Source organism: Aegilops tauschii, chromosome 4 (assembly GCF_002575655.3).
Source record: "Aegilops tauschii subsp. strangulata cultivar AL8/78 chromosome 4, Aet v6.0, whole genome shotgun sequence".
NCBI lineage: Eukaryota > Viridiplantae > Streptophyta > Magnoliopsida > Poales > Poaceae > Aegilops > Aegilops tauschii.
This window is the reverse complement of record NC_053038.3, coordinates 509,795,905-509,823,760: the sequence shown is the minus strand read 5'-3', so window position 1 is coordinate 509,823,760 and position 27,856 is coordinate 509,795,905. Positions and strand designations below refer to the sequence as shown.

The window sequence follows — 27,856 nt, the reverse complement described above, 5'->3', positions numbered from 1 at the left end:
AAGTTCCAACAGGGTTCATACGGATTGTGTTTCCAACCGGAAGCATGGGCGTCATAACCCTCCCTGCGGAAAAAGCTATTCTCCGCACGGAACTATCACATCCCCTGGTGCGTCCCAGGACTCCAAGGCCGAAGAGAATGGCTCGACACGACCCAAGAGAAAGACCAAGCCCAATCGCGGTTTTGATCCAGCTGCTCAAGTAGCCAGAGAAGCTTCGGCCGTCGAGCAGCCTCCACCAGCTCCAGGTTCGCACGGCTACTTCTCTACTTCGCATGCACCCATTCAGTAATTAATTACACACATCTTGCTTCCCATATCCGCTAACATATATACTCCGCGGCATTTGCCGTTTCGGATAGACCTCGTCCTGATGGTTCAGGGGCACATTTCAGCTTAACCTGGCCAACAACACGGTTGACAGAAACCAGATGACTACAAGGTCCAACAGGATTCATACGGATTGTGTTTCCAACCGGAAGCATGGGCGTCATAACCCTCCCTGCGCAAAAAGCTATTCTCCGCACGGAACTGTCACATCCCCTGGTGCATCCCAGGACTCCAAGGCCGAAGAGAATGGCTCGACACGACCCAAGAGAAAGACCAAGCCCAATCGCGGTTTTGATCCAGCTGCTCAAGTAGCCAGAGAAGCTTCGGCCGTCGAGCAGCCTCCACCAGCTCCAGGTTCGCACGGCTACTTCTCTACTTCGCATGCACCCATTCAGTAATTAATTACACACATCTTGCTTCCCATATCCGCTAACATATATACTCCGCGGCATTTGCCGTTTCAGATAGGCCTCGTCCTGATGGTTCAGGGGGCACATTTCAGCTCAACCTGGCCAACAACACGGTTGACAGAAACCAGATGACTACAAGTTCCAACAGGGTTCATACGGATTGTGTTTCCAACCGGAAGCATGGGCGTCATAACCCTCCCTGCGCAAAAAGCTATTCTCCGCACGGAACTGTCACATCCCCTGGTGCGTCCCAGGACTCCAAGGCCGAAGAGAATGGCTCGACACGACCCAAGAGAAAGACCAAGCCCAATCGCGGTTTTGATCCAGCTGCTCAAGTAGCCAGAGACGCTTCGGCCGTCGAGCAGCCTCCACCAGCTCCTGGTTCGCACGGCTACTTCTCTACTTCGCATGCACCCATTCAGTAATTAATTACACACATCTTGCTTCCCATATCCGCTAACATATATACTCCGCGGCATTTGCCGTTTCAGATAGACCTCGTCCTGATGGTTCAGGGGGCACATTTCAGCTCAACCTGGCCAACAACACGGTTGACAGAAACCAGATGACTACAAGTTCCAACAGGGTTCATACGGATTGTGTTTCCAACCGGAAGCATGGGCGTCATAACCCTCCCTGCGGAAAAAGCTATTCTCCGCACGGAACTGTCACATCCCCTGGTGCATCCCAGGACTCCAAGGCCGAAGAGAATGGCTCGACACGACCCAAGAGAAAGACCAAGCCCAATCGCGGTTTTGATCCAGCTGCTCAAGTAGCCAGAGACGCTACGGCCGTCGAGCAGCCTCCACCAGCTCCAGGTTCGCACGGCTACTTCTCTACTTCGCATGCACCCATTCAGTAATTAATTACACACATCTTGCTTCCCATATCCGCTAACATATATACTCCGCGGCATTTGCCGTTTCAGATAGACCTCGTCCTGATGGTTCAGGGGGCACATTTCAGCTCAACCTGGCCAACAACACGGTTGACAGAAACCAGATGACTACAAGTTCCAACAGGATTCATACGGATTGTGTTTCCAACCGGAAGCATGGGCGTCATAACCCTCCCTGCGGAAAAAGCTATTCTCCGCACGGAACTGTCACATCCCCTGGTGCGTCCCAGGACTCCAAGGCCGAAGAGAATGGCTCGACACAACCCAAGAGAAAGACCAAGCCCAATCGCGGTTTTGATCCAGCTGCTCAAGTAGCCAGAGACGCTACGGCCGCTGAGCAGGCTCCACCAGCTGCAGGTTCGCTCAGCTAGTTCTCTATTCCGCATGCACCCATTCAGTAATTAATTACGCACATCTTCTTGCTTTCGATATCCGCTAACATATATACCCATTGGCATTTACAATTTCAGATGGACCTCGTCTTGATGGTTCATGGGGCAAACTTCAGCTCGACCTGACCAACAACAAGGTTGACAGAAACCAGATGATTACCAGTTCCAACAGGGGGCATGGGCGTCGTAACCCTCCCAGGGGAAAAAGCTATTCTACGCACGGAACTGTCACGTCCCCTGCAGGTGCGTCCCAGGACTCCAAGGCCGAAGAGGATTCTCCGACGCGCAGCCACTTGTAGTTGTAGGATACTGCTAAGTTGAGCAGCTAGAATCCAGATCTCGGCTGCCATGTTGATGTTGGTTTTCCCTTCGATGCAGGAAACATGTCATAGTAATGCTTGTGTGTGCTGTCCAAATCGAATTAATCAAGAAATTTGCAGTTCAGACTTTTGTTTTCAAAAGGAGGTGGAAGCTAGTGAACTTTGCTGCTGTGCATCGCGTGTTGGCTCCCTGTTACAGATCCTATAAAACCTGTATATGTAACTCATATATGTTGTTCTTTATCACAAAGAGAAAACTCATGTATACATGTTCTCTGTCAGCCTCTCGGTTGGAGGAACGACCATGTGTGCTGTGGATGGATGTGAGGTTGTTCATTTTCATCCACCTGAGTTTGATTCTACTGGAAGTGAGCGTGCGCCTTGCCGCGCTGTTTTTACTCCATGAAAGCCAAAAGAAGAAATTATATACATCTCAAAACAGCTTCGCTTTGTATATAAAGCAATCATCATGTCCAAACATCAACTTCAACTGGCGAAAAGAAAAAGAAAAAGTCTGTTGGGCAACATCACCAACATGTGATCCTTTCTCATACATTTTCACATTTAGAATGATAGTATTTATAGATCAACCTGCAATCCACCCCTCTCCCTTCCATCCATTAGTCTATGCATATAATTGTTTTTTGAACGGAATGTCCAAACATCACGTTTTTCGAAATCAACACACCGTCCAACTCTCTTCCTCCCATCCATTCATCCATGCATTTTTTTTTCAAACTTAAAAATGACCATATAGTTCTTTGTCTAGACAGGATTTTTCAAACAAGAGTAGTGTTGAATATGATCATAAAATCTAAAAATATCATATTTTGATACTAGAATAAAACATTGATGAACTTTCTGAACCAATTTTGTATCGATGCGAAGCCTCATATAGCTTTCACTGACCCCATTTTGGTTTCATGGTTTCCTATAGTTTTGGTATGTGTTTACATGATTTAATTTATGCAACTTTTTGAAAAAATATTTTGTCAATGCAAGTTTCTTATGGCTTTCAATGAAGGTTTGGTACGTGTTTGCATTTCATAGTGGTTCAAGTTTCACTCGAGCTATTTATGTATATATGTTTGATATCACTTTCAGTGAGCTTTGCTATGTTTTTTTTTTATCATTTCACGTAGATTTTTGCATAGTTTCAATGTATTTCCTACTACTTCGAGTTTCGCTCAGATTTATGTCATAGCTCGGCTTAAACTATTTCAAAACTAATGGAAACCTCAAAAAATCCTTACTGAAACATGCACGATTTAAAAAAAATGAAGAGTATAATCCAGGGCTTCGACATACATGGGGAACTTATGCTTTCCTTTGTTAAAAGGTTTGTGAAAGTTGTTCTTGAAAGCCTTGCACCCTTGTGAACTTAACCACTCTTACGAGGTCCTCCCTTTCTCTTGTGCCTCACGTACGAAACTGAATGGAGCAATAACAACGCCAAAACCGATATCCGTCCCAATCTGCATGGTCACCACCCCAACTGCCCCAGCAATAACGAAACTCTTGCCACATGCATGCTACTTCTCCGACCAGCGCCACATCCACATTCTTTGTCTCAAGTGCAGTATTCGTTCTATTCTTTGACTAGTGTGGTCTGAACACTGAACTACTAGTACAGTCGTCGTCCTCGCGTGGTCGTTTGATTTGAACGGCCGCTTTCCTCAGTTTTCCTGTCCATTGATTTCTTCTTCACTCGTCGTTTTGACTCGATGAACGCACGTGTTGCTAGTTCACTTCACTGGGAGAGCGAGGATATATAAAGCGGCTTGTTTGGAGACAGTCATCACACATCAACCTCCTCTTGGCACAGCCCTGAGCAACCATCATCAAGCTGCCCTTAGCCTAGCTAGGTAGCGAGAGTGAGAATCAATGGCATCCCGGCCGCAGCTGCTCATGTCGCGGGGGATGCAACTGTGGAGCTATCTTAGAGCATCTCCAACAGACGCGCAACGCGCGCTGCGCTAAAAAACGGAATACAGCGCCGGGTGAGTCAGCTTTTGTGCGCGGCGGTGCGCTGGCTCCAGCAGCCGCCGCAAAATAAAGCGTGCCCGAGCCGCTCTAGCAGGCGCGCTATATTTCATTTTTTTTTAACTACGATTCGATACACATTTGGTTCTGATAGTACAAATGTGAGATAGTTCGTCCACATAGCCTGCTCCTTCGATACAAAATAGTGCATAGATAGTTCATAGCCTTCTCCTACAATAGATAGATAAACGAAAAACTACTACTACTTGCCATTCTCCGACTCGGACTCTGCCTCGGTGATGTCCTCCTCCGACGTCTGAGCGTAGGCGTCAAGGAACCGCTCGTCGTTGGAGTCCCAGGACAACGCATCTCCTAGCGCGATGTTGAATTTAATGACCGCCTTCCCCGTTCGCTTGTCCTCGCGATAGGCGGCTCGCTCCTCCCTCCTCTCCTCCCTCTCCGCCCTCCTCTCGGCGAAGAACTGTTGCTCGTTGATGACGCCTTGCGGGAAGCGTTGGCGCCACAGCGCCATGGCTTCCTCGTCCATCTCGGCCAGGCTGAGACGGCGCTCCCGCCTCCGGTTCTCGCGACGATCCTCGTCGGTGATAAGCTGCGGGGGAGGCGCGTACTCCTGTGCCCGCTCCCGCGTCGCCACGTCTGGGAAGTTCATGTCCCAACAGAACCGCCGGAGGCGCCGCGCCACGGCGTCGTACGCGCAGGCGCCCTCCTGGGCGGTGTGGAAGGTTCCGAGGCCGAGGCGTGATGTCGCTTGAAGCTACGTCGGTATTTCCCCAAAGAGGAAAGGATGATGCAGCACAGCGGCGGTAGGTATTTTCCTCAGATATGAAACCAAGGTTATCGAACCAGTAAGAGAACCAAGCAACACAACGTAAACAACCGCTGCACACAAATAACAACACCTCGCAACCCAACGTGTTAAAGGGGTTGTCAATCCCTTTCGGGTAACGGCGCCAGAAACGGCGTGCAGACGGGAGAAAGTTGTAATAGATTGAATAAATAGATCGCAAATAAAATAAAACGCAGCAATGTATTTATATATTTTTGGTTTAGATCTGAAAATAAATGCAAAAAAAAAGTAGATCGCAAAGGCAAATATATGAGAAAGAGAACCGGGGGCCGTAGGTTTCACTAGTGGCTTCTCTCGAGAAAAATTTAGCAAACGATGGGTGAACAAATTACTGTTGGGCAATTGATAGAACTTCAAATAATCATGACGATATCCAGGCAATGATCATTATATAGGCATCACGTCCAAGATTAGTAGACCGACTCCTGCCTGCATCTACTACTATTACTCCACACATCGACCGCTATCCAGCATGCATCTAGTGTATTAAATTCATGGAAAAACGGAGTAATGCAATAAGAACGATGACATGATGTAGACAAGATCTACCTATGTAGAGATAGACCCCATCGTTTTATCCTTAGTAGCAACGATACATACGTGTCGGTTCCCCTTCTGTCACTGGGATCAAGCACCATAAGATCGAACCCACTACAAAGCAGATAAATAGATCAAGTTGGCCAAACAAAACCGAAATATCGGAGAAGAAATACGAGACTATAAGCAATCATGCATATAAGAGATTAAAGAAACTCAAATAACTTTCATGGATATGAAAAGATATAACTGATCATAAACTCAAAGTTCATCAGATCCCAACAAACACACTGCAAAAGAGTTACATCATATGGATCTCCAAGAGACTATTGTATTGAGAATTCAGCGAGAGAGAGGAAGCCATCTAGCTACTAAGTACGGACCCGAAGGTCTACAAAGAACTACTCACACATCATCGGAGAGGCACCAATGGAGGTGGTGAACCCCATCCGAGATGGTGTCTAGATTGGATCTGGTGGTTCTGGACTCTGCGGCGGCTGGATGAATATTTCGTCGACTCCCCTAGGATTTTGGAATATTGGGGTATTTATAGAGCAAAGAGGCGGTCCGGGGGCACCCGAGGTGGGCACAACCCACCAGGGCGCGCCTGGGCCTCCTGGCGCACCCTGGTGGGTTGTGCCTCCCTCGGGGCACCCCCCAGGCACAGCCACGGCCCATTACGTTCCTTCTGGTCCATAAAAAATCTCCGTCAAGTTTCGTTGCATTTGGACTCTGTCTGATATTAATTTCCTGCGATGTAAAAAACGTGCAGAAAACAGCAACTGGCACTTGGCACTATGTCAATAGGTTAGTACCAAAAATGATATAAAATGACTATAAAATGATTATAAAACATCCAAGATTGATAATATAACAGCATGGAACAATCAAAAATTATAGATACGTTGGAGACGTATCAGCATCCCCAATCTTAACTCCTACTCTTCCTAGAGTAGGTAAGTGATAAAAACAGAATTTTTGATGTGGAATGCTGCCTAACATGTCATATCATATTCTTTTCTTTATAGCATGGACATTTGGACTTTTATGTGATTCAAAGCAATAGTCTAGTTTTGACATGATAATTTAGATACTCAAGCATATCAACAAGCAACCATGTCTTTCAAAATATCAACGCTAAAATGAGTTATCCCTAGCCCATCATGCTCAATCATTGATCCATTCATGAAACACAGTCGAATATTAGCTACACCCAATACTTAAGTACGATCATATTGCTTCCTAGTTGGTGCTTTTATAAGAGAAGATGGAGACTCAAATTCAAAAATAAAAATTGCATAAAGTAAAAAAAAAGGATATGGTTGTTGTCTTAGGATTCAACCTCATGACTGTCTCAATGCTTTGTGATCTTGATATGGTTGTTGTCTTTGGCAAGTATCGTTGTGTTGTGATCATGAAAGCTGACCATTCCAAAGTCTTCGAGGGCTTTAGGAGAGGAGACTTGTATATTGTTGATTTCTCGACAGGACCACAACCTGCTACATGTCTACTTCCAAAAGCTTCATAAGGCTGGCTATGGCATCGATGACTTGGTCATGCTGACATGAGGAACTTGCACATGCTCACAAAGAAGAAGCATGTCATTGGAATCGAGAATGTCAAATTCCTCAAGGATCGCCTGTGTGGAGCTTGTGAAGCTGGAAAGATGACCAAGGCAAAGCATCCCTCAAAGACTATCATGACTACCACTCGTCCATTTGAATTGCTTCACATGGATCTCTTTAGCCCTACTCATTATGCCACATTCACCATTGTTGCATCTCTATATGGCTTTGTTATTGTTGATGACTATTCTCATTACACATGGGTGCATATCGCCACTTACAAATATGAAGTGCAGGAAGTCTTCAAACGATTTTCCTCGAGGGCTTCAACCAACTTTGGTGTGAAGATCAAGCACATCAGAAGTGACAATGGGACCGAGTTCAAGAATACTGGTCTAGATGATTATCTTGATGGACTTGGTATTACTGATGAGTTATCTGCTCCTTATACTCCTCAGCAGAATGGCGTCATGGAGCGCAAGAACAAGACTCTTGTTGAGATGGCTCGCACTATGCTTGATGAATACAAGACGCCTCGTCAGTTTTGGCTTGAGGGAATTGATACTGCGTGCCACATCATCAATAGGGTATATCTTCACAAATTCTTCAAAAAGACCTCATATGAACTCCTCACTGACAAGAAACCCAATGTGAGTTATTTCAAAGTTTTCGGTGCTAAATGTTGGATTAGAGATCCTCATCATCACAATTCTAAATTTGCACCGAAAGCACATGAATCTTTTATGCTTGGTTACGGAAAGGACTCGCACACCTACAGAGTTTTCAACACCGTTCATCACAAGGTTGTTGAAACTGTAGATGTGCGGTTCGATGAAACTAATGGCTCGCAAAGGGAGCACCTACCTCCTGTGCTAGATTAAAAGTCACCTGAGGAATCCGTCAAGTTCAAGTTCAAGCTAATATAACTACATATTCTGGAGAACTTTCTAATTACAGGAAACCTACACAAAAGAATAATTAAGATGTACCTAAGCATTTTTGGGATAATGCAGCAAAGCTCCTACATATATTAACATAATGCAGTAGTTACTTAGGTACAACTTCAACTATAAATGCATACATCTTCAACTAACATCTAAAATTTAATTACTTACCTAAACAACAAAAAATTATACTGTAGATGAATCAAGTATCATCTAAATCAATTCATTGGCACATCAAAATTAATGCATTCCAATCTGTTTCCATCAAGTAGCATTGAACCACAGATCAAATCAAATAATCATATATGTCTGCAGCATTGAACTACAAATCTAATAATCATATATGGTCTATCGTCTGTCCTTAAATTCCCTCTTAAATAAGGTGTTCAACCTCATACTGATTAAAATCTAACAAGCAAAAATTCCACTACTAATCTAATAAGCATCTGAAAAAACCCATCCCTCAATCCGGCTACTTCTAACCTAATCTGATAATCATATGTGGTCCACCATTCTTGCACGAATCAAATACAGAAAACCCTAATGCAGAGAAAACCCTCCATCCAACTAATCTAACTCAAGAAACTTCTGGCCAAAAACCCTAGAATCTAAAAACTACCAACTAAGGGATAAGCAAATACCTTCTGCTCCACCTGCTCCTCGCCGGAGCCGGCCTCCACCTTGTGCGCCTCGCCAGAGCCCGCCTCCACCTTCTGCGCCTCGTCGGAGCTCGCCAGAGCGGGCGCATCTGGCTGGGCTGCGCCGCTCCAGCCCGCCTCCACCTTCTCCAGATCTGCAGCATCTGCTGCACCGCCCTAGACGCCGGCACCTCCCCTCACCCATGTGCCCGCCGCGACCTGCTGCGCCCGCGCCACCAGATCTGCGCCCCAATCGGGGCGCTCGCTTCATGCTTCCTGCGACCTGTTGGTTGTGTGTTAAAGGCTCATATCAAGCCTGTATGCGGTCAAGAAGCCATGTCAGGTGAGTTATCTCAAAAAGAAAACTCATGTATGTTCTCTGTAAATCAGTCTCTCGGTTGGAGGAACGACCATGTGTGCTGCGGATGGATGTGAGGTTGTTCATTTTCATCCACTTGAGTTTGATTCTACTGGAAGAGAACGTGCGCCTTGCCACGCTATTTTTGATCCATTAAAGGCAAAATAAGAAATTATATGCATCTCAAAACAGCCACGCTTTATACATAAAGCAATCATCATATTCAAACATCAAGTTCAAGTGGCAAAAAGAAAAAAAATTAAGTCTGTTGGGCAACATCACAAACATGCTCAAAAGATGGCGTCCTACTACACACAAAGAATCGATCATGCCGCCTAGCCAATCCCTATCATGTTGCCTAAAAATCGCAGTGCGGCAAGAAGGACAAAAATTTAAACATGAAGTATGTGGCACGCTGCAAAAGACTCGTTTAATCACCAAATTCAAACCGTCGCCGAATAAACCAACCAGAAGAGACTGCCTCTCCTACCGGTATGTGTGGCCTAGACTTCTAGGAATTATCCAAGGTCTAGAGCCTGCCACTCGGACCTGAAAGCCTCATGAACAAAGCTTTATAGGAGGAGGGCAACAGGGCATGAGAAGAAAATGTGGTTCCCGGACTCTAGGACACCATACTGAGGGCATAGCCCATCGTCAGGGCCGTGTCGCTTCGTCGCCTGCGTCCACGAGGGGGGGGGGGGTGATCGCAATTAAGCTACCAAACGAAGATCTTGACCTTCGAGGGAGTGGTACTTCCACAAAGGAGTGGGCCACACCAGATTCGGAGCCCGACCTAGTGCATAATATGATGAGCCAACGGAGAAGAGTGGTGATGGGGCATCTAGTCAAGAAGCCATGTCAGGTGAGTGATGCCCTGCAAATGAACATGGTACAGTTGTAGCCATGTCAAAATAAGAGTATCGATCCCACGAGTCTAAGGTTCCCTGCCACCCGTCAGCGCAGCCACCGATCTGGCTTGTCTTCCGTGGCCTTAGTGCCTTGGAGGCATGGTGGGTCTCAGCCATTGCCGGTGGCTGGGCTCCTGCTTTGTTTTAGGTATTGCCGGTGGCGGTGGCGCGTCATGCGTCGTCAGTGGGCACGTGGAGGTGCGTCTTCAATGGATCTCAGGGGATTCGGTCGGCATTTGTCTTATTGGATCCATGTGGATCGGGTCTTATTGCTTCGTGTTCATGTATCTATGCATAGCATCCTTCTGATTTACACTTCTCTTCGTCGGCAATGGTTGTTGTTCTGATGTGCTAGTCCTTTGGGGTCTTAGCATGACGACTTCTCAATTGTCTATTACGACAAGATTTGCTCGGTTTCTGTAACGGAGAGGCGATGGCGGTGACACGCCTTTGGCTTGCTTAATGCTTATAGTAATCGCAAGGTGGTCTAGGAACACGAATGCAATTTTTTTTACGAAGTTCTTTGTACAACCATAATATTTGATGAATTTATTGATTTAAAAAACACTCGTATTTTTCTACTAAGGACATCTCCAACGCCGATCCTTAAATCGCCCGCATACGTCTGGACCACGTTGTCCTGACGTGTTGTGTCATCCAATGTGGGCCTGTATCGGTCCGCCGAGGGGTCTGGACACACTTTATCCCGCAAATCTATGAAAAATGTGGGGGCTTTCCGGGCGTCCGAACTGCTGCCACGCCCGCGTCTAACCGCCCTTGCCAACCCAAACCCCCTCCCTCACCCCCGCGCACTTCCCGCCCAAAACGGTCAGCGCCACTTCATAGCGCCCGGCCAAAGCGGACGCGGCATCTCGCTGGTGCCGGCATTGTAGTGGCGCACCTGCCGAGAGAGCGCCGCATGCGCCACTTCCCGTGCACACGACTTCTCCGCGTTCAAAGGACACCACAGCCGTCTGTTCGTCTGTCTGCCGCCCACATTAATGACACACGGTTGCCGAGGAACCTACTCCGGCGCCACCCGTCCGTCCCTCTGCTGTCCACCATTGCCATTGGCTCACTATATAAATTGCAGTCCCGGCCATAGCCGCGTTCATCCTTCTCTGGTCCCTTTCTCGTCTTCCGCACCACTCCCACCATGGCCTCCTCGCGCTCCAAAGCTCTCTGGGACGGACTGGCTCCGGAGCATGGCCAGCAGCGAGGAAGAGTAGTGCACGACAGGTCGCCGCCGCTCAGCTCCCAAGAAGGCCACCGCTCCTCCCCTCCCGTTGAAACCAAGCTTGATGGGTTGAACAACCTCGGCCAATTAGCCGCTTGGCGGCGACGTGGAGACGGACAGCTTCACTTCCCAGGGCTTCACCGCGGTGGCTCTCCCTTACCGAGCAATCCTTTTGGTCGAGCGTGGATGGCACAGTGAGGGCGACTCTCAGGACTTTGCACCGGCGCCGGCGGCCCGTGCCCCTCGCTGCTCAAGTCCCTGGCCTCGATCGGCGACTTCGATGCGGGCGTGTCGGTGATCGAGGATGACCAGCTATTAAAACGTCATGTCGTCGGCCAGGTGCAAGGCCGGCGACTTCCAGGGTGCCCGCCAGGTGTTTGACGAAATGAAGAAGGGGGAGCTGCGACCCCAATGCCAACTCCTGGAACTACCTCCTCGGGGGGCTGCTCAGGAATGGCGGAGCCACCGAAGCGTGCGACCTCGTTGAGGACATGGAGTGGTCTGAAGTCTGAACCTGATGACATCCAGAAATCACTGACGTACGATGTCCTCACACACAACGCCTGAAAAGCAGAGAAGATGGATTCGGCAAGAGATTCTCGATCAGATGTTTCTAGAAAAGCTGACGCCGAGGATTACAATCCACACATCAAGGGCATGTCTATACCGGGAGAATCGAAGATGCTTGCGAATATGTCAGGGGCTATGAGCAGCAGGATACGCGCCCCAGCCTGCTCACCATGCTGTTGCGCAAGTCAGGGAGGATCATCGAGGTGGCAAGTGTCCTGTATGAGTTGATGGGTGAAGGGCCTCACGCCTGACCATTCTGCTTATGTCAGAGTTCCCAAAGATTTGCACGAGATGTGAAGGGGAAATCTGTCTGCTGAATTGGAGTCCTTGCTTCAGAAATTCATTGTACAGTCAGGTTTGGAACACTGATTTATTTTTTAACTTATGGAGTCACCTAGTTGAGTGAAAATTGCTCTTCACTACTCTCCACCCCATGTATAAGTAGATATCTATGCTCTAAATCAGGACACATTCCCTACTTTGTATAGGTATAAAAACATACATTAGCAGAACAATTAGGACACATTCCCTAATTTGACATGGATTTATTAGCTACCTCTGAAATGACTCAAACTGGATTCAGAAAAAAGGGAAAAAAAATAAGACAGTACATTACTATTTTTTTTTACATGAACTTCTGTTGCTTGCGTACTATCCTGCCAATTATTTGCTTCATCAGACACACATGTGTCTGAGGCCACATGCTTTATTCTAAGCATCTCAGTAGAAACTTGTGCCATACCCGGCCGCTCTTTGGGTGATGTCATGGAGCAAAAGAGGCCTATTCTTAAAGTGGGATGACGCAATTCTTCATCATGTCAGTTGCATTGCTGCTATCTTGTAGCATTGTGGGGTCAACAACCTCATGAATATTCTTTGTAAATGCTGTATCAACAAATTCATGAAGGCTTATACCATCGTTGAATTTTTCATCAGTTGGACTACACCCTGTTATCAGTTGTAACAGAAGCACTCCGAAGCTATAGACATCACCCTTGGTTGATATCGCTTCGCATTCCATACTGTGCATTTACATGTAAAAACATAATAAAATTAGAGATTTGTCATTATTTGTACAACTCTGTAAGGAACAAACTGAATTAATATCTTGCAAATAAGCTTATCGCACCTGGTGGGATGTATCCTATGGAATCTGGCCTGAAAGCATGTTTTGTGCTAAGTGTAGTTTGACCAAATTGTGCAATTTCCCAATTGTTGGTGGTATATTACCAGTGAAAAAATTGTAATCCATGTACAATGTACTGAGGCTCTTAAGGTTGCCAATCTCCGGTGGTATAGGTCCAGAAATTTCGTTGTTACTCAGCCACAACGAGTCAAGGCTGTTTGAAAGATCGCCAATAGAACTTGGCAATTTCCCTTTGAGATTGTTTCCATCCAAGGCCAGCATGGTCAACCTGGAGCAATTAGATAGTGAAGAGACAAATCCCCAATCATCTGCTTCTAGCTTGTTGTGTGCCAAATCGAGTTCCTCCAAATTTGGCAATGAGCCGAAATATGGTATGGATCCAGTAAAGCTGTTATGTGCAACGGATAGCTCGACCAATTTGTACAATTTCCCAATTGTTGGTGGTATATTACCAGTGAAAAAATTGTAATCCATGTACAATGTACTGAGGCTCTTAAGGTTGCCAATCTCCGGTGGTATAGGTCCAGAAATTTGGTTGCTATTCAGCCACAAGGAGTCAAGACTATTTGAAAGATTTCCAATAGAACTTGGCAATTTCCCATTAAGATTGTTTCCATCCAGGGCCAGCATGTACAATCTGGAGCAGTTAGATAGTGAAGAGACAAATCCCCAATCATCTGCTTCTAGCTTGTTGGATGCCAAATCGAGACGCTCCAAATTTGGCAATGAACCGAAGAATGGTATAGATCCAATAAATCTATTACTATCAAGGAGAAGCCAGCATAGGCGGTAAGCTTTGAGAAGAGAGGCTGGAATTGGTCCATCAAAATTGTTCCCTGTGAGTATTAAGTACTCAATATTATGGAGGGTGTAGCCGATGTCGAAGGGTAATCTTCCGACAAGTGAGTTGTCGAATGCGGCGAGACTTTTCAGGGATGACATGTTGAAGATAGACGGTGGAACCGGTCCAGATAAGTTGTTTGCACTCAAGATCAATTTCTCTAATGTTGGAATATAACCTAAGCTCTCCGGGATGCTCCCAACTAAATGATTGTTTGTGAGATGAAGATGAAGTAGGGAGGAAAGGTTCCCTAGTGAGAAAGGTATTCTTCCTGAAAGATTGTTTTCCCCTAAATAGAGATGCTTAAGAGGGGAAGAGGTGACAGTAACAGAAGGTATGGAACCAACAAAATTGTTTCTTGTGAGGCAAATGGCACCTAGTGACAAAGTGTTGAGGAGAGCCTTTGGGAGTTCTCCAGTAAGACTATTGCTCATGAGCCTAAGTACTTGAAGAGATGAACTATTTGCCAAGGACTCCGGGATGACCCCTCCAAGAGCATTGATCCCGAGATCGACATACATAAGATGACGACTGCTTCCCAAAGACAACGGTATGGTGCCAGTAAGTGTATTTTTGGCGAGAACTAGTATGCGCAGGTCAGGAAGGTCTCCAAAAGCAGGAGGAATGCTCCCTTGGAGCTTGTTGTTTGCAAGGTTAATCTCTTGAAGGCGCTTGCATTGGCTAAGGCTATGTGGGATCTCTCCATGGAGGGAATTGTTCCACAAGCCCAGAATTTGGAGCTGGGAACATGCAGAGAGTTCAGGTGGGATGTTACCTTCCAAACTGTTCATGCTGAGGTTGAGGTTGGTGAGTCGGCCCAGGAGGCCAAGCTCGGACGGTACACCGCCACCAAAGCTATTGTTGGACAGCTGGAGCTTTGCCAGCCAAGTGAGGTTGGCGATGCAAGGTGCTATGGTGCCTGAGATGCCTTGGGATTCAAGGTCCAGCGCAACGACATGCCGGGGGGAAGTCGCGCTGCACGTGATCCTGTGCCAGTCGCAGAACTCCATGGATGTGTTGCTCCATGAAGGTAGAACTCCGGCGGGTGCCGAGAGCCGTGATTTGAAGCACAGGAGGGCTTCTCTATCACTCGGCGTTTCATCGCAGATGCCTAATAATGGTAGGCTGCAAGAGAACCCCAGGAGAAGGCAGAGAAACCAAACGAGACCTGGAAACAACAAAGTTGCCATTACTCTGCTATCAGCCGGGATGAATGGAAGCTCTCGCTTTGCCAGAGGATGTTTGATAGCTCACCCACTTTAAATAGAAGGCTGGCATCTTTGCTTGGAAAGTGGCGATCGAGGAAGGAATGACCTAGCTACCCAAGTCAATATGTGCAATATGTTCTGGTACGCAACACTATAACCGAATGCGTGATGACACTGATGATGCTGGCACACACACACTCAGCCAAGTGACGAACGATAGAAAGATAATATTTTGCAGTAATGTGGACTCATAGACAACACCTAGCTTAGGGTAACCATATAATTGACTGACTACTCGTGCTGGAAGCAAGACAAATGAACTGGTTGATATTAATGAGGCGAGAAGCAGCCTCCTCACAGGAGAGAGAGCAAAGTTTCAAAGGTGGGGATGCAGCTGCTCAAGTACATCCCCCGGTGCGTCCCAGGACTCCAAGGCCGAAGAGAATGGCTCGACATGACCCAAGAGAAAGACCAAGCCCAATCGCGGTTTTGATCCAGCTGCTCAAGTAGCCAGAGACGCTTCGGCCGTCGAGCAGCCTCCACCAGCTCCAGGTTCGCACGGCTACTTCTCTACTTCGCATGCACCCATTCAGTAATTAATTACACACATCTTGCTTCCCATATCCGCTAACATATATACTCCGCGGCATTTGCCGTTTCAGATAGACCTCGTCCTGATGGTTCAGGGGGCACATTTCAGCTCAACCTGGCCAACAACACGGTTGACAGAAACCAGATGACTACAAGTTTCAACAGGGTTCATACGGATTGTGTTTCCAACCGGAAGCATGGGCGTCATAACCCTCCCTGCGGAAAAAGCTATTCTCCGCACGGAACTGTCACATCCCCCGGTGCGTCCCAGGACTCCAAGGCCGAAGAGAATGGCTCGACACGACCCAAGAGAAATACCAAGCCCAATCGCGGTTTTGATCCAGCTGCTCAAGTAGCAAGAGACCCTACGACCGCTGAGCAGGCTCCACCAGCTCCAGGTTCGCTCAGCTAGTTCTCTATTCCGCATGCACCCATTCAGCAATTAATTACGAACATCTTCTTGCTTTCGATATCCGCTAACATATGTACCCTGTGGCATTTACAATTTCAGATGGACCTCGTCTTGATGGTTCAGTGGGCACACTTCAGCTCAACCTGGCCAACAACACGGTTGACAGAAACCAGATGACCACAAGTTCCAACAGGGTTCATACGGATTGTGTTTCCAACAGGGAGCATGGGCGTCATAACCCTCCCTGCGGAGAAAGCTATTCTTATTCTCCGCACGGAACTGTCACGTCCCCTGGTGCGTCCCAAGACTCCAAGGCCGACGAGAATGGCCCGACACGACCCAAGAGAAAGACCAAGCCTAATCGAGGTTTTGATCCAGCTGCTCAAGTAGCCAGAGACGCTAGGGCCGCCGAGCAGGCTCCACCAGCTCCAGGTTCGCTCAGCTAGTTCTCTATTCCGCATGCACCCATTCAGCAATTAATTACACACATCTTCGAGCTTTCGATATCCGCTAACATATATACTCCATGGCATTTCCCGTTTCAGATGGACCTCGTCCTGATGGTTCCGGGGGCACACTTCAGGTCAACCTGGCCAATAGCACGGTTGACAGAAACCAGATGACTACAAGTTTCAACAGGGTTCATACGGATTGTGTTTCCAACAGGGAGCATGGGCGTCATAACCCTCCCTACGGAGAAAGCTATTCTCCGCATGGAACTGTCACGTCCCAAGAGAATGGCTCGACACGACCCAAGAGAAAGATCAAGCCCAACAGAGGTTTTGATCCAGCTGTTCAAGTAGCCAGAGACGCTACGGCCGCTAAGCAGGCTCCACTAGCTCCAGGTTCGGTCAGCTAATTCTCTATTCCGCATGCACCTATTCAGCAATTAATTACACACATCTTCTAGCTTTCGATATACGCTAACATATATACTCCGTGGCATTTGCCGTTTCAGATGGACGTCATCCTGATGGTTCAGGGGGCACACTTCAGCTCAACCTGGCCAACAACACGGTTGACAGAAACCAGATGACTACAAGTTCCAACAGGGTTCATACGGATTGTGTTTCCAACAGGGAGCATGGGCGTCATAACCCTCCCTACGGAGAAAGCTATTCTCCGCACGGAACTATCACGTCCCAAGAGAATGGCTCGACACGACCCAAGAGAAAGACCAAGCCCAATCGAGGTTTTGATCCAGATGCTCAAGTAGCCAGAGACGCTACGGCTGCTGAGCAGGCTCCACCAGCTCCAGGTTCGCTCAGCTAATTCTCTATTCCGCATGCACCCATTCAGCAATTAATTACACACATCTTCTTGCTTTCGATATCCGCTAACATATATACTCCGTGGCATTTGCCGTTTCAGATGGACCTCGTCCTGATTGTTCAGGGGGCACACTTCAGCTCAACCTGGCCAACAACATGGTTGACAGAAACCAGATGACTACAAGTTCCAACAGGGTTCATACGGACTGTGTTTCCAACAGGGAGCATGGGCGTCATAACCCTCCCTGCGGAGAAAGCTATTCTCCGCACGGAACTGTCACGTCCCCTAGTGCGCACCAGGACTCCAAGGCCGAAGAAAATGGCTCGAGATGACCCAAGAGAAAGACCAAGCCCAATCGCAGTTTTGATCCAGCTGCTCAAGTAGCCAGAGACGCTACGGCCGTCGAGCAGGCTCCACCAGCTCCAGGTTCGCTCAGCTAGTTCTCAATTCCACATGCACCCATTCAACAATTAATTACACACATCTTCTTTCTTTCGATATCCGCTAACATATATACTCCATGGCTTTTGCCGTTTCAGATGGAGCTCGCCCTGATGGTTCAGGGGGCACACTTCAGCTCAACCTGGCCAAAAACACGGTTGACAGAAACCAGATGACTACAAGTTCCTACAGGGTTCATATGGATTGTGTTTCCAATAGGGAGCATGGACATCATAACCCTCCCTACGGAGAAAGCTATTCTCCACACGGAACTGTCACGTCCCCTTATGCGTCCCAGGACTCCAACCGAAGAGAATGGCTCGACCCGACCCAAGAGAAAGACCAAGCCCAATCGCGGTTTTGATCCAGCTGCTCAAGTAGCCAGAGACGCTACAGCCGCCGAGCAGGCTCCACCAGCTCCAGGTTTGCTCAGCTAGTTCTCTATTCCGCATGCACCCATTCAGCAATTAATTACACACATCTTCTAGCTATCATATCCGCTAACATATATACTCCGTGGCATTTGCCATTTCAGATGGACCTCATCCTGATGGTTCAGGGGGCACACTTCAGCTTAACCCGGTGAACAACACGGTTAACAGAAACCAGGTGACTACAAGTTCCAACAGGGTTCATACGGATTGTGTTTCCAACAGGGAGCATGGGCGTCATAATCCTTCCTGCGGAGAAAGCTATTCTTATTCTCCGCACAGAACTGTCACGTCCCCTGGTGCGTCCCAGGACTCCAAGGCCGAAGAGAATGGCTCGACACGACCCAAGAGAAAGACCAAGCCCAATCACGGTTTTGATCCAGCCGCTCAAGTGGCCAGAGACGCTACGGCCGCCGAGCAGGCTCCACCAGCTCCAGGTTCGCACCGCTAGTTCTCTATTCCGCGTGCACCCATTCAGCAATTAATTACACACATCTTCTAGCTTTCGATATCCGATAACATATATAGTCCGTGGCATTTGCCGTTTCAGATGGACCTCATCCTGATGGTTTAGGGGGCACACTTCAGCTCAACCTGGCCAACAACACGGTTGACAGAAACCAGATGACTACAAGTTCCAACAGAATTCATACGGATTGTGTTTCCAACAGCGAGCATGGGCGTCATGACCCTCCCTACGGAGAAAGCTATTCTCCGCACGGAACTGTCACGTCCCAAGAGAATGGCTCGACACGACCCAAGAGAAAGACCAAGCCCAATCGAGGTTTTGATCCAGCTGCTCAAGTAGCCAGAGACGCTACAGCCGCTAAGCAGGCTCCACTAGCTCCAGGTTCGCTCAGCTAATTCTCTATTCCGCATGCACCCATTCATCAATTAATTACACACATCTTCTAGCTTTCGATATCCGCTAACATATATACTCCGTGGCATTTGCCGTTTAAGAAGGACCTCGTCCTGATGGTTCAGAGGGCACACTACAGCTCAACCTGGCCAACAACACGGTTGACAGAAACCAGATGACTACAAGTTCCAACAGGGTTCATACGGATTGTGTTTCCAACAGGGAGCATGGGCGTCATAACCCTCCCTACGGAGAAAGCTATTCTCCGCACGGAACTATCACGTCGCAAGAGAATGGCTCGACACGACCCAAGAGAAAGACCAAGCCCAATCGAGGTCTTGATCCAGCTGCTCAAGTAGCCAGAGACGCTACGGCCGCTAAGCAGGCTCCACCAGCTCCAGGTTCGCTCAGCTAATTCTCTATTCTGCATGCACCCATTCAGCAATTAATTACACACATCTTCTAGCTTTCGATATTTGCTAACATATATACTCCGTGGCATTTGCCGTTTCAGATGGACCTCGTCCTGATGGTTCAGGGGGCACACTTCAGCTCAACCTGGCCAACAACACGGTTGACAGAAACCAGATGACTACAAGTTCCCACAGGGTTCATACGGATTGTGTTTCCAACAGGGAGCATGGGCGTCATAACCCTCCCTACGGAGAAAGCTATTCTCCGCACGGAACTGTCACGTCCACTGGTGCGTCCCAGGACTCCAAGTCCGAAGAGAATGGCTCGACACGACCCAACAGAAAGACCAAGCCAAATCGCGGTTTTGATCCAGCCGCTCAAGTAGCCAGAGACGCTACGGCCGCTGAGCAGGCTCCACCAGCTCCAGGTTCGCTCAGCTAGTTCTCTATTCCGCATGCACCCATTCAGCAATTAATTACGTACATCTTCTTGCTTTCGATATCCGCTAACATATGTACCCTGTGGCATTAACAATTTCAGATGGACCTCCTCTTGATGGTTCAGTGGGCACACTTCAGCTCAACCTGGCCAACAACACAGTTGACAGAAACCAGATGACTACAAGTTCCAACAGGGTTCATACGGATTGTGTTTCCAACAGGGAGCATGGGCGTCATAACCCTCCCTGCGGAGAAATTCTTATTCTCCGCACGGAACTTGTCACGTCCCCTGGTGCGTCCCAGGACTCCAAGGCCGAAGGGAATTGCTCGACACGACCCAAGAGAAAGACCAAGCTTAATCGAGGTTTTGATCTAGCTGCTCAAGTAGCCAAAGACGCTAGGGCCGCCGAGCAGGCTCCACCAGCTCCAGGTTCGCTCAGCTAGTTCTCTATTCCGCATGCACTCATTCAGCAATTAATTACACACTTCTTCTAGCTTTCGATATCCGCTAACATATATACTCCATGGCATTCCCCATTTCAGATGGACCTCGTCCTGATAATTCAGGGGGCACACTTCAGCTCAACCTGGCCAACAGCACGGTTGACAGAAACCAGATGACTACAAGTTCCAACAGGGTTCATATTGATTGTGTTTCCAACAGGGAGCATGGGCGTCATAACCCTCCCTGCGGAGAAATCTATTCTCCGCACGGAACTGTCACGTCACAAGAGAATGGCTCAACACGACCCAAGAGAAAGACCAAGCCCAATCGAGGTTTTGATCTAGCTGCTCAAGTAGCCAGAGACGCTACGGCCGCTAAGCACGCTCCACCAGCTCCAGGTTCGCTCAGCAAATTCTCTATTCCGCATGCACCCATTGAGCAATTTATTACACACATCTTCTAGCTTTCGATATCCGCTAACATATATACTCCGTGGCATTTGCTCTTTCAGATGGACCTCGTCTTGATGGTTCAGTGGCCACACTTCAGCTCAACCTAGCCAACAACACGGCTGACAGAAACCAGATGACTACAAGTTCCAACAGGGTTCATACGGATTGTGTTTCCAACAGGGAGCATGGGCGTCATAACCCTCCCTGCAGAGAAAGCTATTCTCCGCACGGAACTTGTCACGTCCCCTGGTGCTTCCCAGGACTCCAAGGCCGAAGAGAATGGCTCGACACGACCCAAGAGAAAGACCAAGCTTAATCGAGGTTTTGATCTAGCTGCTCAAGTAGCCAAAGACGCTAGGGCCGCCGAGCAGGCTCCACCAGCTCCAGGTTCGCTCAGCTAGTTCTCAATTCCGCATGCACCCATTCAGCAATTAATTACACACTTCTTCTTGATTTCGATATCCGCTAACATATATACTCCATGGCATTTCCCGTTTCAGATGGACCTCGTCCTGATGGTTCAGGGGGCACACTTCAGCTCAACCTGGCCAACAACACGGTTGACAGAAACCAGATGACTACAAGTTCCAACAGGGTTCATACAGATTGTGTTTCCAATAGGGAGGATGGGCGTCATAACCCTCCCTGCGGACAAAGCTATTCTCCACACGGAACTGTCACGTCCCCTTATGCGTCCCAGGACTCCAAGGCCGAAGAGAATGGCTCGACCCAACCCAAGAGAAAGACCAAGCCCAATCGCGGTTTTGATCCAGCTACTCAAGTAGCCAGAGACGCTACGGCCGTCGAGCAGGCTCCACCAGCTCCAGGTTCGCTCAGCTAGTTCTCAATTCCGCATGCACCCATTCAACAATTAATTACACACATCTTCTTGCTTTCGATATCCGCTAACATATATACTCCATGGCATTTGCCGTTTCAGATGGAGCTCGCCCTGATGGTTCAGGGGGCAAACTTCAGCTCAACCTGGCCAACAACATGGTTGACAGATACCAGATGACTACAAGTTCCACCAGGGTTCATACGGACTGTGTTTCCAACAGGGAGCATGGGCGTCATAACCCTCCCTGCGGAGAAAGCTATTCTCCGCACGGAACTGTCACGTCCCCTAGTGCGCACCAGGACTCCAAGGCCGAAGAAAATGGCTTGACCCGACCCAAGAGAAAGACCAAGCCCAATCGCGGTTTTGATCCAGCTGCTCAAGTAGCCAGAGACGCTACAGCCGCCGAGCAGGCTCCACCAGCTCCATGTTCGCTCAGCTAGTTCTCTATTCCGCATGCACCCATTCAGCAATTAATTACACACATCTTCTAGCTATCATATCCGCTAACATATATACTCCGTGGCATTTGCCATTTCAGATGGACCTCATCCTGATGGTTCACGGGGCACACTTCAGCTTAACCCGGCCAAAAAGACGGTTAACAGAAACCAGGTGACTACAAGTTCCAACAGGGAGCATGGGCGTCATAATCCTCCCTGCGGATAAAGCTATTCTTATTCTCCGCATAGAACTGTCAGGTCCCCTGGTGCGTCCCAGGACTCCAAGGCCGAAGAGAATGGCTCGACACGACCCAAGAGAAAGACCAAGTCCAATCGCGGTTTTGATCCAGCTGCCCAAGTAGCCAGAGACGCTACAGCCGCCGAGCAGGCTCCACCAGCTCCAGGTTCGCTCAACTAGTTCTCTATTCCACATGCACCCATTCAGCAATTAATTACACACATCTTCTAGCTTTCGATATCCGCTAACATATATACTCCGCGGCATTTGCCGTTTCAGATGGACCTCGTCCTGATGGTTCAGGGGGCACACTTCAGCTCAACCTGGCCAACAACACGGTTGACAGAAACCAGATGACTACAAGTTCCAACAGGCTTCATACGAATTGTGTTTCCAACAGGGAGCATGGGCGTCATAACCCTCCCTACCGAGAAAGCTATTTCCGCACGGAACTGTCACATCCCAAGAGAATGGCTCGACACGACCCAAGAGAAAGTCCAAGCCCAATCGAGGTTTTGATCCAGCTGCTCAAGTAGCTAGAGACGCTACGGCCGCCGAGCAGGCTCCACCAGCTCCAGGTTCGCTCAGCTAATTCTCTATTCCGCATGCACCCATTTAGCAATTAATTACACACATCTTCTAGCTTTCGATATCCGCAAACGTATATACTCCGTGGCATTTGCCGTTTCAGATGGACCTCGTCCTGATGGTTCAGGGGGCACAATTCAGCTCAACTTGGCCAACAACACGGTTGACAGAAACCAGATGACTACAAGTTCCAACAGGGTTCATACGGATTGTGTTTCCAACAAGGAGCATGGGCGTCATAACCCTCCCAACGGAGAAAGCTATTCTCCGCACGAAACTGTCACGTCCACTGGTGCGTCCCAGGACTCCAAGGCCGAATAAAATGGCTCGACATGACCCAAGAGAAAGACCAAGCCCAATCGCGGTTTTGATCCAGCTGCTCAAGTAGCCAGAGACGCTACGGCCGCCGAGCAGGCTACACCAGCTCCAGGTTCGCTCAGCTAGTTCTCTATTTCGCATGCACCCATTCAGCAATTAATTACACACATCTTCTTGCTTTCGATATCCGCTAACATATATAGTCTGTGGCATTTGCCGTTTCAGATGGACCTCGTCCTGATGGTTCAGGGGGCACACTTCAGCTCAACCTGGGCAACAACATGGTTGACAGAAACCAGATGACTACAAGTTCCAACAGGGTTCATACGGATTGTGTTTCCAACAGGGAGCGTGGGCGTCATAACCCTCCCTACGGAGAAAGCTATTCTCCGCACGGAACTATCACGTCCCAAGAGAATGGCTCGACACGACCCAAGAGAAAGACCAAGCCCAATCGAGGTTTTTTTCCGGCTGCTCAAGTAGCCAGAGACGATACGGCGGCTGAGCAGGCTCCACCAGCTCCAGGTTCGCTCAGCTAATTCTCTATTCCGCATGCACCCATTCAGCAAGTAATTACACACATCTTCTAGCTTTCGATATCCGCTAACATATATACTCCGTGGCATTTGCCGTTTCAGATGGACCTCATCCTGATGGTTCAGGGGGCACACTTCAGCTCAACCTGGCCAACAACACGGTTGACAGAAACCAGATGACTACAAGTTCCAACAGGGTTCATACGGATTGTGTTTCCAACAGGGAGCATGGGCGTCATAACCCTCCCTACGGAGAAAGCTATTCTCCGCACGGAACTATCACGTCCCAAGAGAATGGCTCGACACGACCCAAGAGAAAGACCAAGCCCAATCGAGGTTTTGATCCGGCTGCTCAAGTAGCCAGAGACGATACGGCGGCTGAGCAGGCTCCACCAGCTCCAGGTTCGCTCAGCTAATTCTCTATTCCGCATGCACCCATTCAGCAATTAATTACACACATCTTCTAGCTTTCGATATCCGCTAACATATATACTCCGTGGCATTTGCCGTTTCAGATGGACCTCATCCTGATGGTTCAGGGGGCACACTTCAGCTCAACCTGGCCAACAACACGGTTGACAGAAACCAGATGACTACAAGTTCCAACAGGGTTCATACGGATTGTGTTTCCAACAGGGAGCATGGGCGTCATAACCCTCCCTACGGAGAAAGCTATTCTCCGCACGGAACTATCACGTCCCAAGAGAATGGCTCGACACGACCCAAGAGAAAGACCAAGCCCAATCGAGGTTTTGATCCGGCTGCTCAAGTAGCCAGAGACGATACGGCGGCTGAGCAGGCTCCACCAGCTCCAGGTTCGCTCAGCTAATTCTCTATTCCGCATGCACCCATTCAGCAATTAATTACACACATCTTCTAGCTTTCGATATCCGCTAACATATATACTCCGTGGCATTTGCCGTTTCAGATGGACCTCGTCCTGATGCTTCAGGGGGCACACTTCAGCTCAACCTGGCCAACAACACGGTTGACAGAAACCAGATGACTACAAGTTCCAACAGGGTTCATACGGATTGTCTTTCCAACAGGGAGCATGGGCATTATAACCCTCCCTACGGAGAAAGCTATTCTCCGCAGGAACTGTCACGTCCACTGGTGTGTCCCAGGACTCCAAGGCCGAAGAAAATGGCTCGACACGACCCAAGAGAACCACCAAGCCCAATCGTGGTTTTGATCCAGCTGCTCAAGTACCAGAGACGCTACGGCCGCCGAGCAGGTTCTACCAGCTCCAGGTTCGCTCAGCTAGTTCTCTATTCCGCATGCACCCATTCAGCATTTAATTACACACATCTTCTTGCTTTTGATATCCGCTAACATATATACTATGTGGCATTTGCCGTTTCAGATGGACCTCGTCCTGATGGTTCAGGGGGCACACTTAAGCTCAACCTGGGCAACAACATGGTTCACAGAAACCAGATGACTACAAGTTCCAACAGGGTTCATACGGACTGTGTTTCCAACAGGGAGCATGGGCGTCATTACCCTCCCTGCGGAGAAAGCTATTCTCCGCACGGAACTATCACGTCCCCTAGTGCGCACCAGGACTCCAAGGCCGATGAAAATGGCTCGACACGACCCAAGAGAAAGACCAAGCCCAATCGCGGTTTTGATCCAGCTGCTCAAGTAGCCAGAGACGCTACGGCCGTCGAGCAGGGTCCACCAGCTCCAGGTTCGCTCAGCTAGTTCTCAATTCCGCATGCACCCATTCAACAATTAATTACACACATCTTCTTGCTTTCGATATCCGCCAACATATATACTCCATGGCATTTGCCGTTTCAGATGGAGCTCGTCCTGATGGTTCAGGGGGCACACTTCAGCTCAACCTGGCCAACAACACGGTGGACATAAACCAGATGACTACAAGTTCCAACAGGGTTCATACGGATTGTGTTTCCAACAGGGAGCATGGGCATCATAACCCTCCCTGCGGAGAAAGCTATTCTCCGCACGGAACTGTCACGTCCCCTTATGCGTCCCAGGACTCCAAGGCCGAAGAGAATGGCTTGACCCGACCCAAGAGAAAGACCAAGCCCAATCGCGGTTTTGATCCAGCTGCTCAAGTAGCCAGAGACGCTACAGCCGCCGAGCAGGCTCCACCAGCTCCAGGTTCGCTCAGCTTGTTCTCTATTCCCCATGCACCCATTCAGCAATTAATTACACACATCTTCTAGCTATCATATCCGCTAACATATATACTCCGTGGCATTTGCCATTTCAGATGGACCTCATCCTGATGGTTCAGGGGGCACACTTCAGCTTAACCCGGCGAACAACACGGTTAACAGAAACCAGGTGACTACAAGTTCCAACAGGGTTCATACGGATTGTGTTTCCAACAGAGAGCATGGGCGTCATAATCCTCCCTGCGGAGAAAGCTATTCTTATTCTCCGCACAGAACTGTCAGGTCCCCTGGTGCGTCCCAGGACTCCAAGGCCGAAGAGAATGGCTCGACAAGACCCAAGAGAAAGACCAAGCCCAATCGCGGTTTTGATCCAGCTGCTCAAGTAGCCAGAGACGCTACGGCCGCCGAGCAGGCTCCACCAGCTCCAGGTTCGCTCAGCTAGTTCTCTATTCCGCATGCACCCATTCAGCAATTAATTACACACATCTTCTAGCTTTCGATATCCGCTAACATATATACTCCATGGCATTTGCCGTTTCAGATGGACCTCGTCCTGATGGTTCAGGGGGCACACTTCACCTCAACCTGGCCAACAACACGGTTGACAGAAACCAGATGACTACAAGTTCCAACAGGGTTCATACGGATTGTGTTTCCAACAGGGAGCATGGGCGTCATAACCCTCCCTACCGAGAAAGCTATTCTCCGCACGGAACTATCACGTCCCAAGAGAATAGCTCGACACAACCCAAGAGAAAGACCAAGCCCAATCGAGGTTTTGATCCAGCTGCTCAAGTAGCCAGAGACGCTACGGCCGCCGAGCAGGCTCCATCGGCTCCAGGTTCGCTCAGTTAATTCTCTATTCCGCATGCACCCATTCAGCAATTAATTACACACATCTTCTAGCTTTCGATATCCGCTAACATATATACTCCGTGGCATTTGCCGTTTCAGATGGACCTCGTCCTGATGGTTCAGGGGGCACACTTCAGCTCAACTTGGCCAACAACACGGTTCACAGAAACCAGATGACTACAAGTTCCAACAGGGTTCATACGGATTGTGTTTCCAACAGGGAGCATGGGCGTCATAACCCTCCCAACGGAGAAAGCTATTCTCCGCACGGAACTGTCACGTCCACTGGTGCGTCCAAGGACTCCAAGGCCGAATAAAATGGCTCGACATGACCCAAGAGAAAGACCAAGCCCAATCGCGGTTTTGATCCAGCTGCTCAAGTAGCCAGAGACGCTACGGCCGCCGAGCAGGCTACACCAGCTCCAGGTTCGCTCAGCTAGTTCTCTATTTCGCATGCACCCATTCAGCAATTAATTACACACATCTTCTTGCTTTCGATATCCGCTAACATATATAGTCTGTGGCATTTGCCGTTTCAGATGGACCTCGTCCTGATGGTTCAGGGGGCATACTTCAGCTCAACCTGGGCAACAACATGGTTGACAGAAACCAGATGACTACAAGTTCCAACAGGGTTCATACGGATTGTGTTTCCAACAGGGAGCATGGGCGTCATAACCCTCCCTACGGAGAAAGCTATTCTCCGCACGGAACTATCACGTCTCAAGAGAATGGCTCGACACGACCCAAGAGAAAGACCAAGCCCAATCGAGGTTTTGATCCGGCTGCTCAAGTAGCCAGAGACGATACGGCGGCTGAGCAGGCTCCACCAGCTCCAGGTTCGCTCAGCTAATTCTCTATTCCGCATGCACCCATTCAGCAATTAATTACACACATCTTCTAGCTTTCGATATCCGCTAACATATATACTCCGTGGCATTTGCCGTTTCAGATGGACCTCGTCCTGATGGTTCAGGGG

General features: G+C 48.7%; 1 protein-coding gene and 1 pseudogene across 1 annotated transcript; one reads left to right on the top strand and one right to left on the bottom strand.

Moving 5' to 3' along the window:
* The first annotated feature begins 10,095 nt into the window (after positions 1-10,095).
* On the top strand, positions 10,096-12,548 carry LOC109732776 (pentatricopeptide repeat-containing protein At3g53360, mitochondrial-like; annotated as a pseudogene).
* Positions 12,549-13,099: 551 nt separating this feature from the next.
* Positions 13,100-15,133, bottom strand: LOC141022033 (uncharacterized). The gene is made up of 2 exons (XM_073497913.1): positions 14,671-15,133; positions 13,100-14,598 (listed from the first exon to the last, which is right to left on the bottom strand). The coding sequence occupies exons 1-2, from the start codon at positions 15,131-15,133 to the stop codon at positions 13,100-13,102; spliced, it is 1,962 nt and encodes a 653-aa protein (XP_073354014.1).
* Between the last annotated feature and the right edge of the window lie 12,723 nt (positions 15,134-27,856).

Coding starts and splice junctions, on each gene's coding strand:
- LOC141022033 (XM_073497913.1), bottom strand. CDS start 15,133: ATGGCAACTTTGTTGTTTCCAGGTCTCGTTTGGTTTCTCTGCCTTCTC. Junction 14,599..14,670: donor TTCCCAGCTCCAAATTCTGG/GCTTGTGGAACA, acceptor TTCAAGAGATTA/ACCTTGCAAACAACAAGCTC.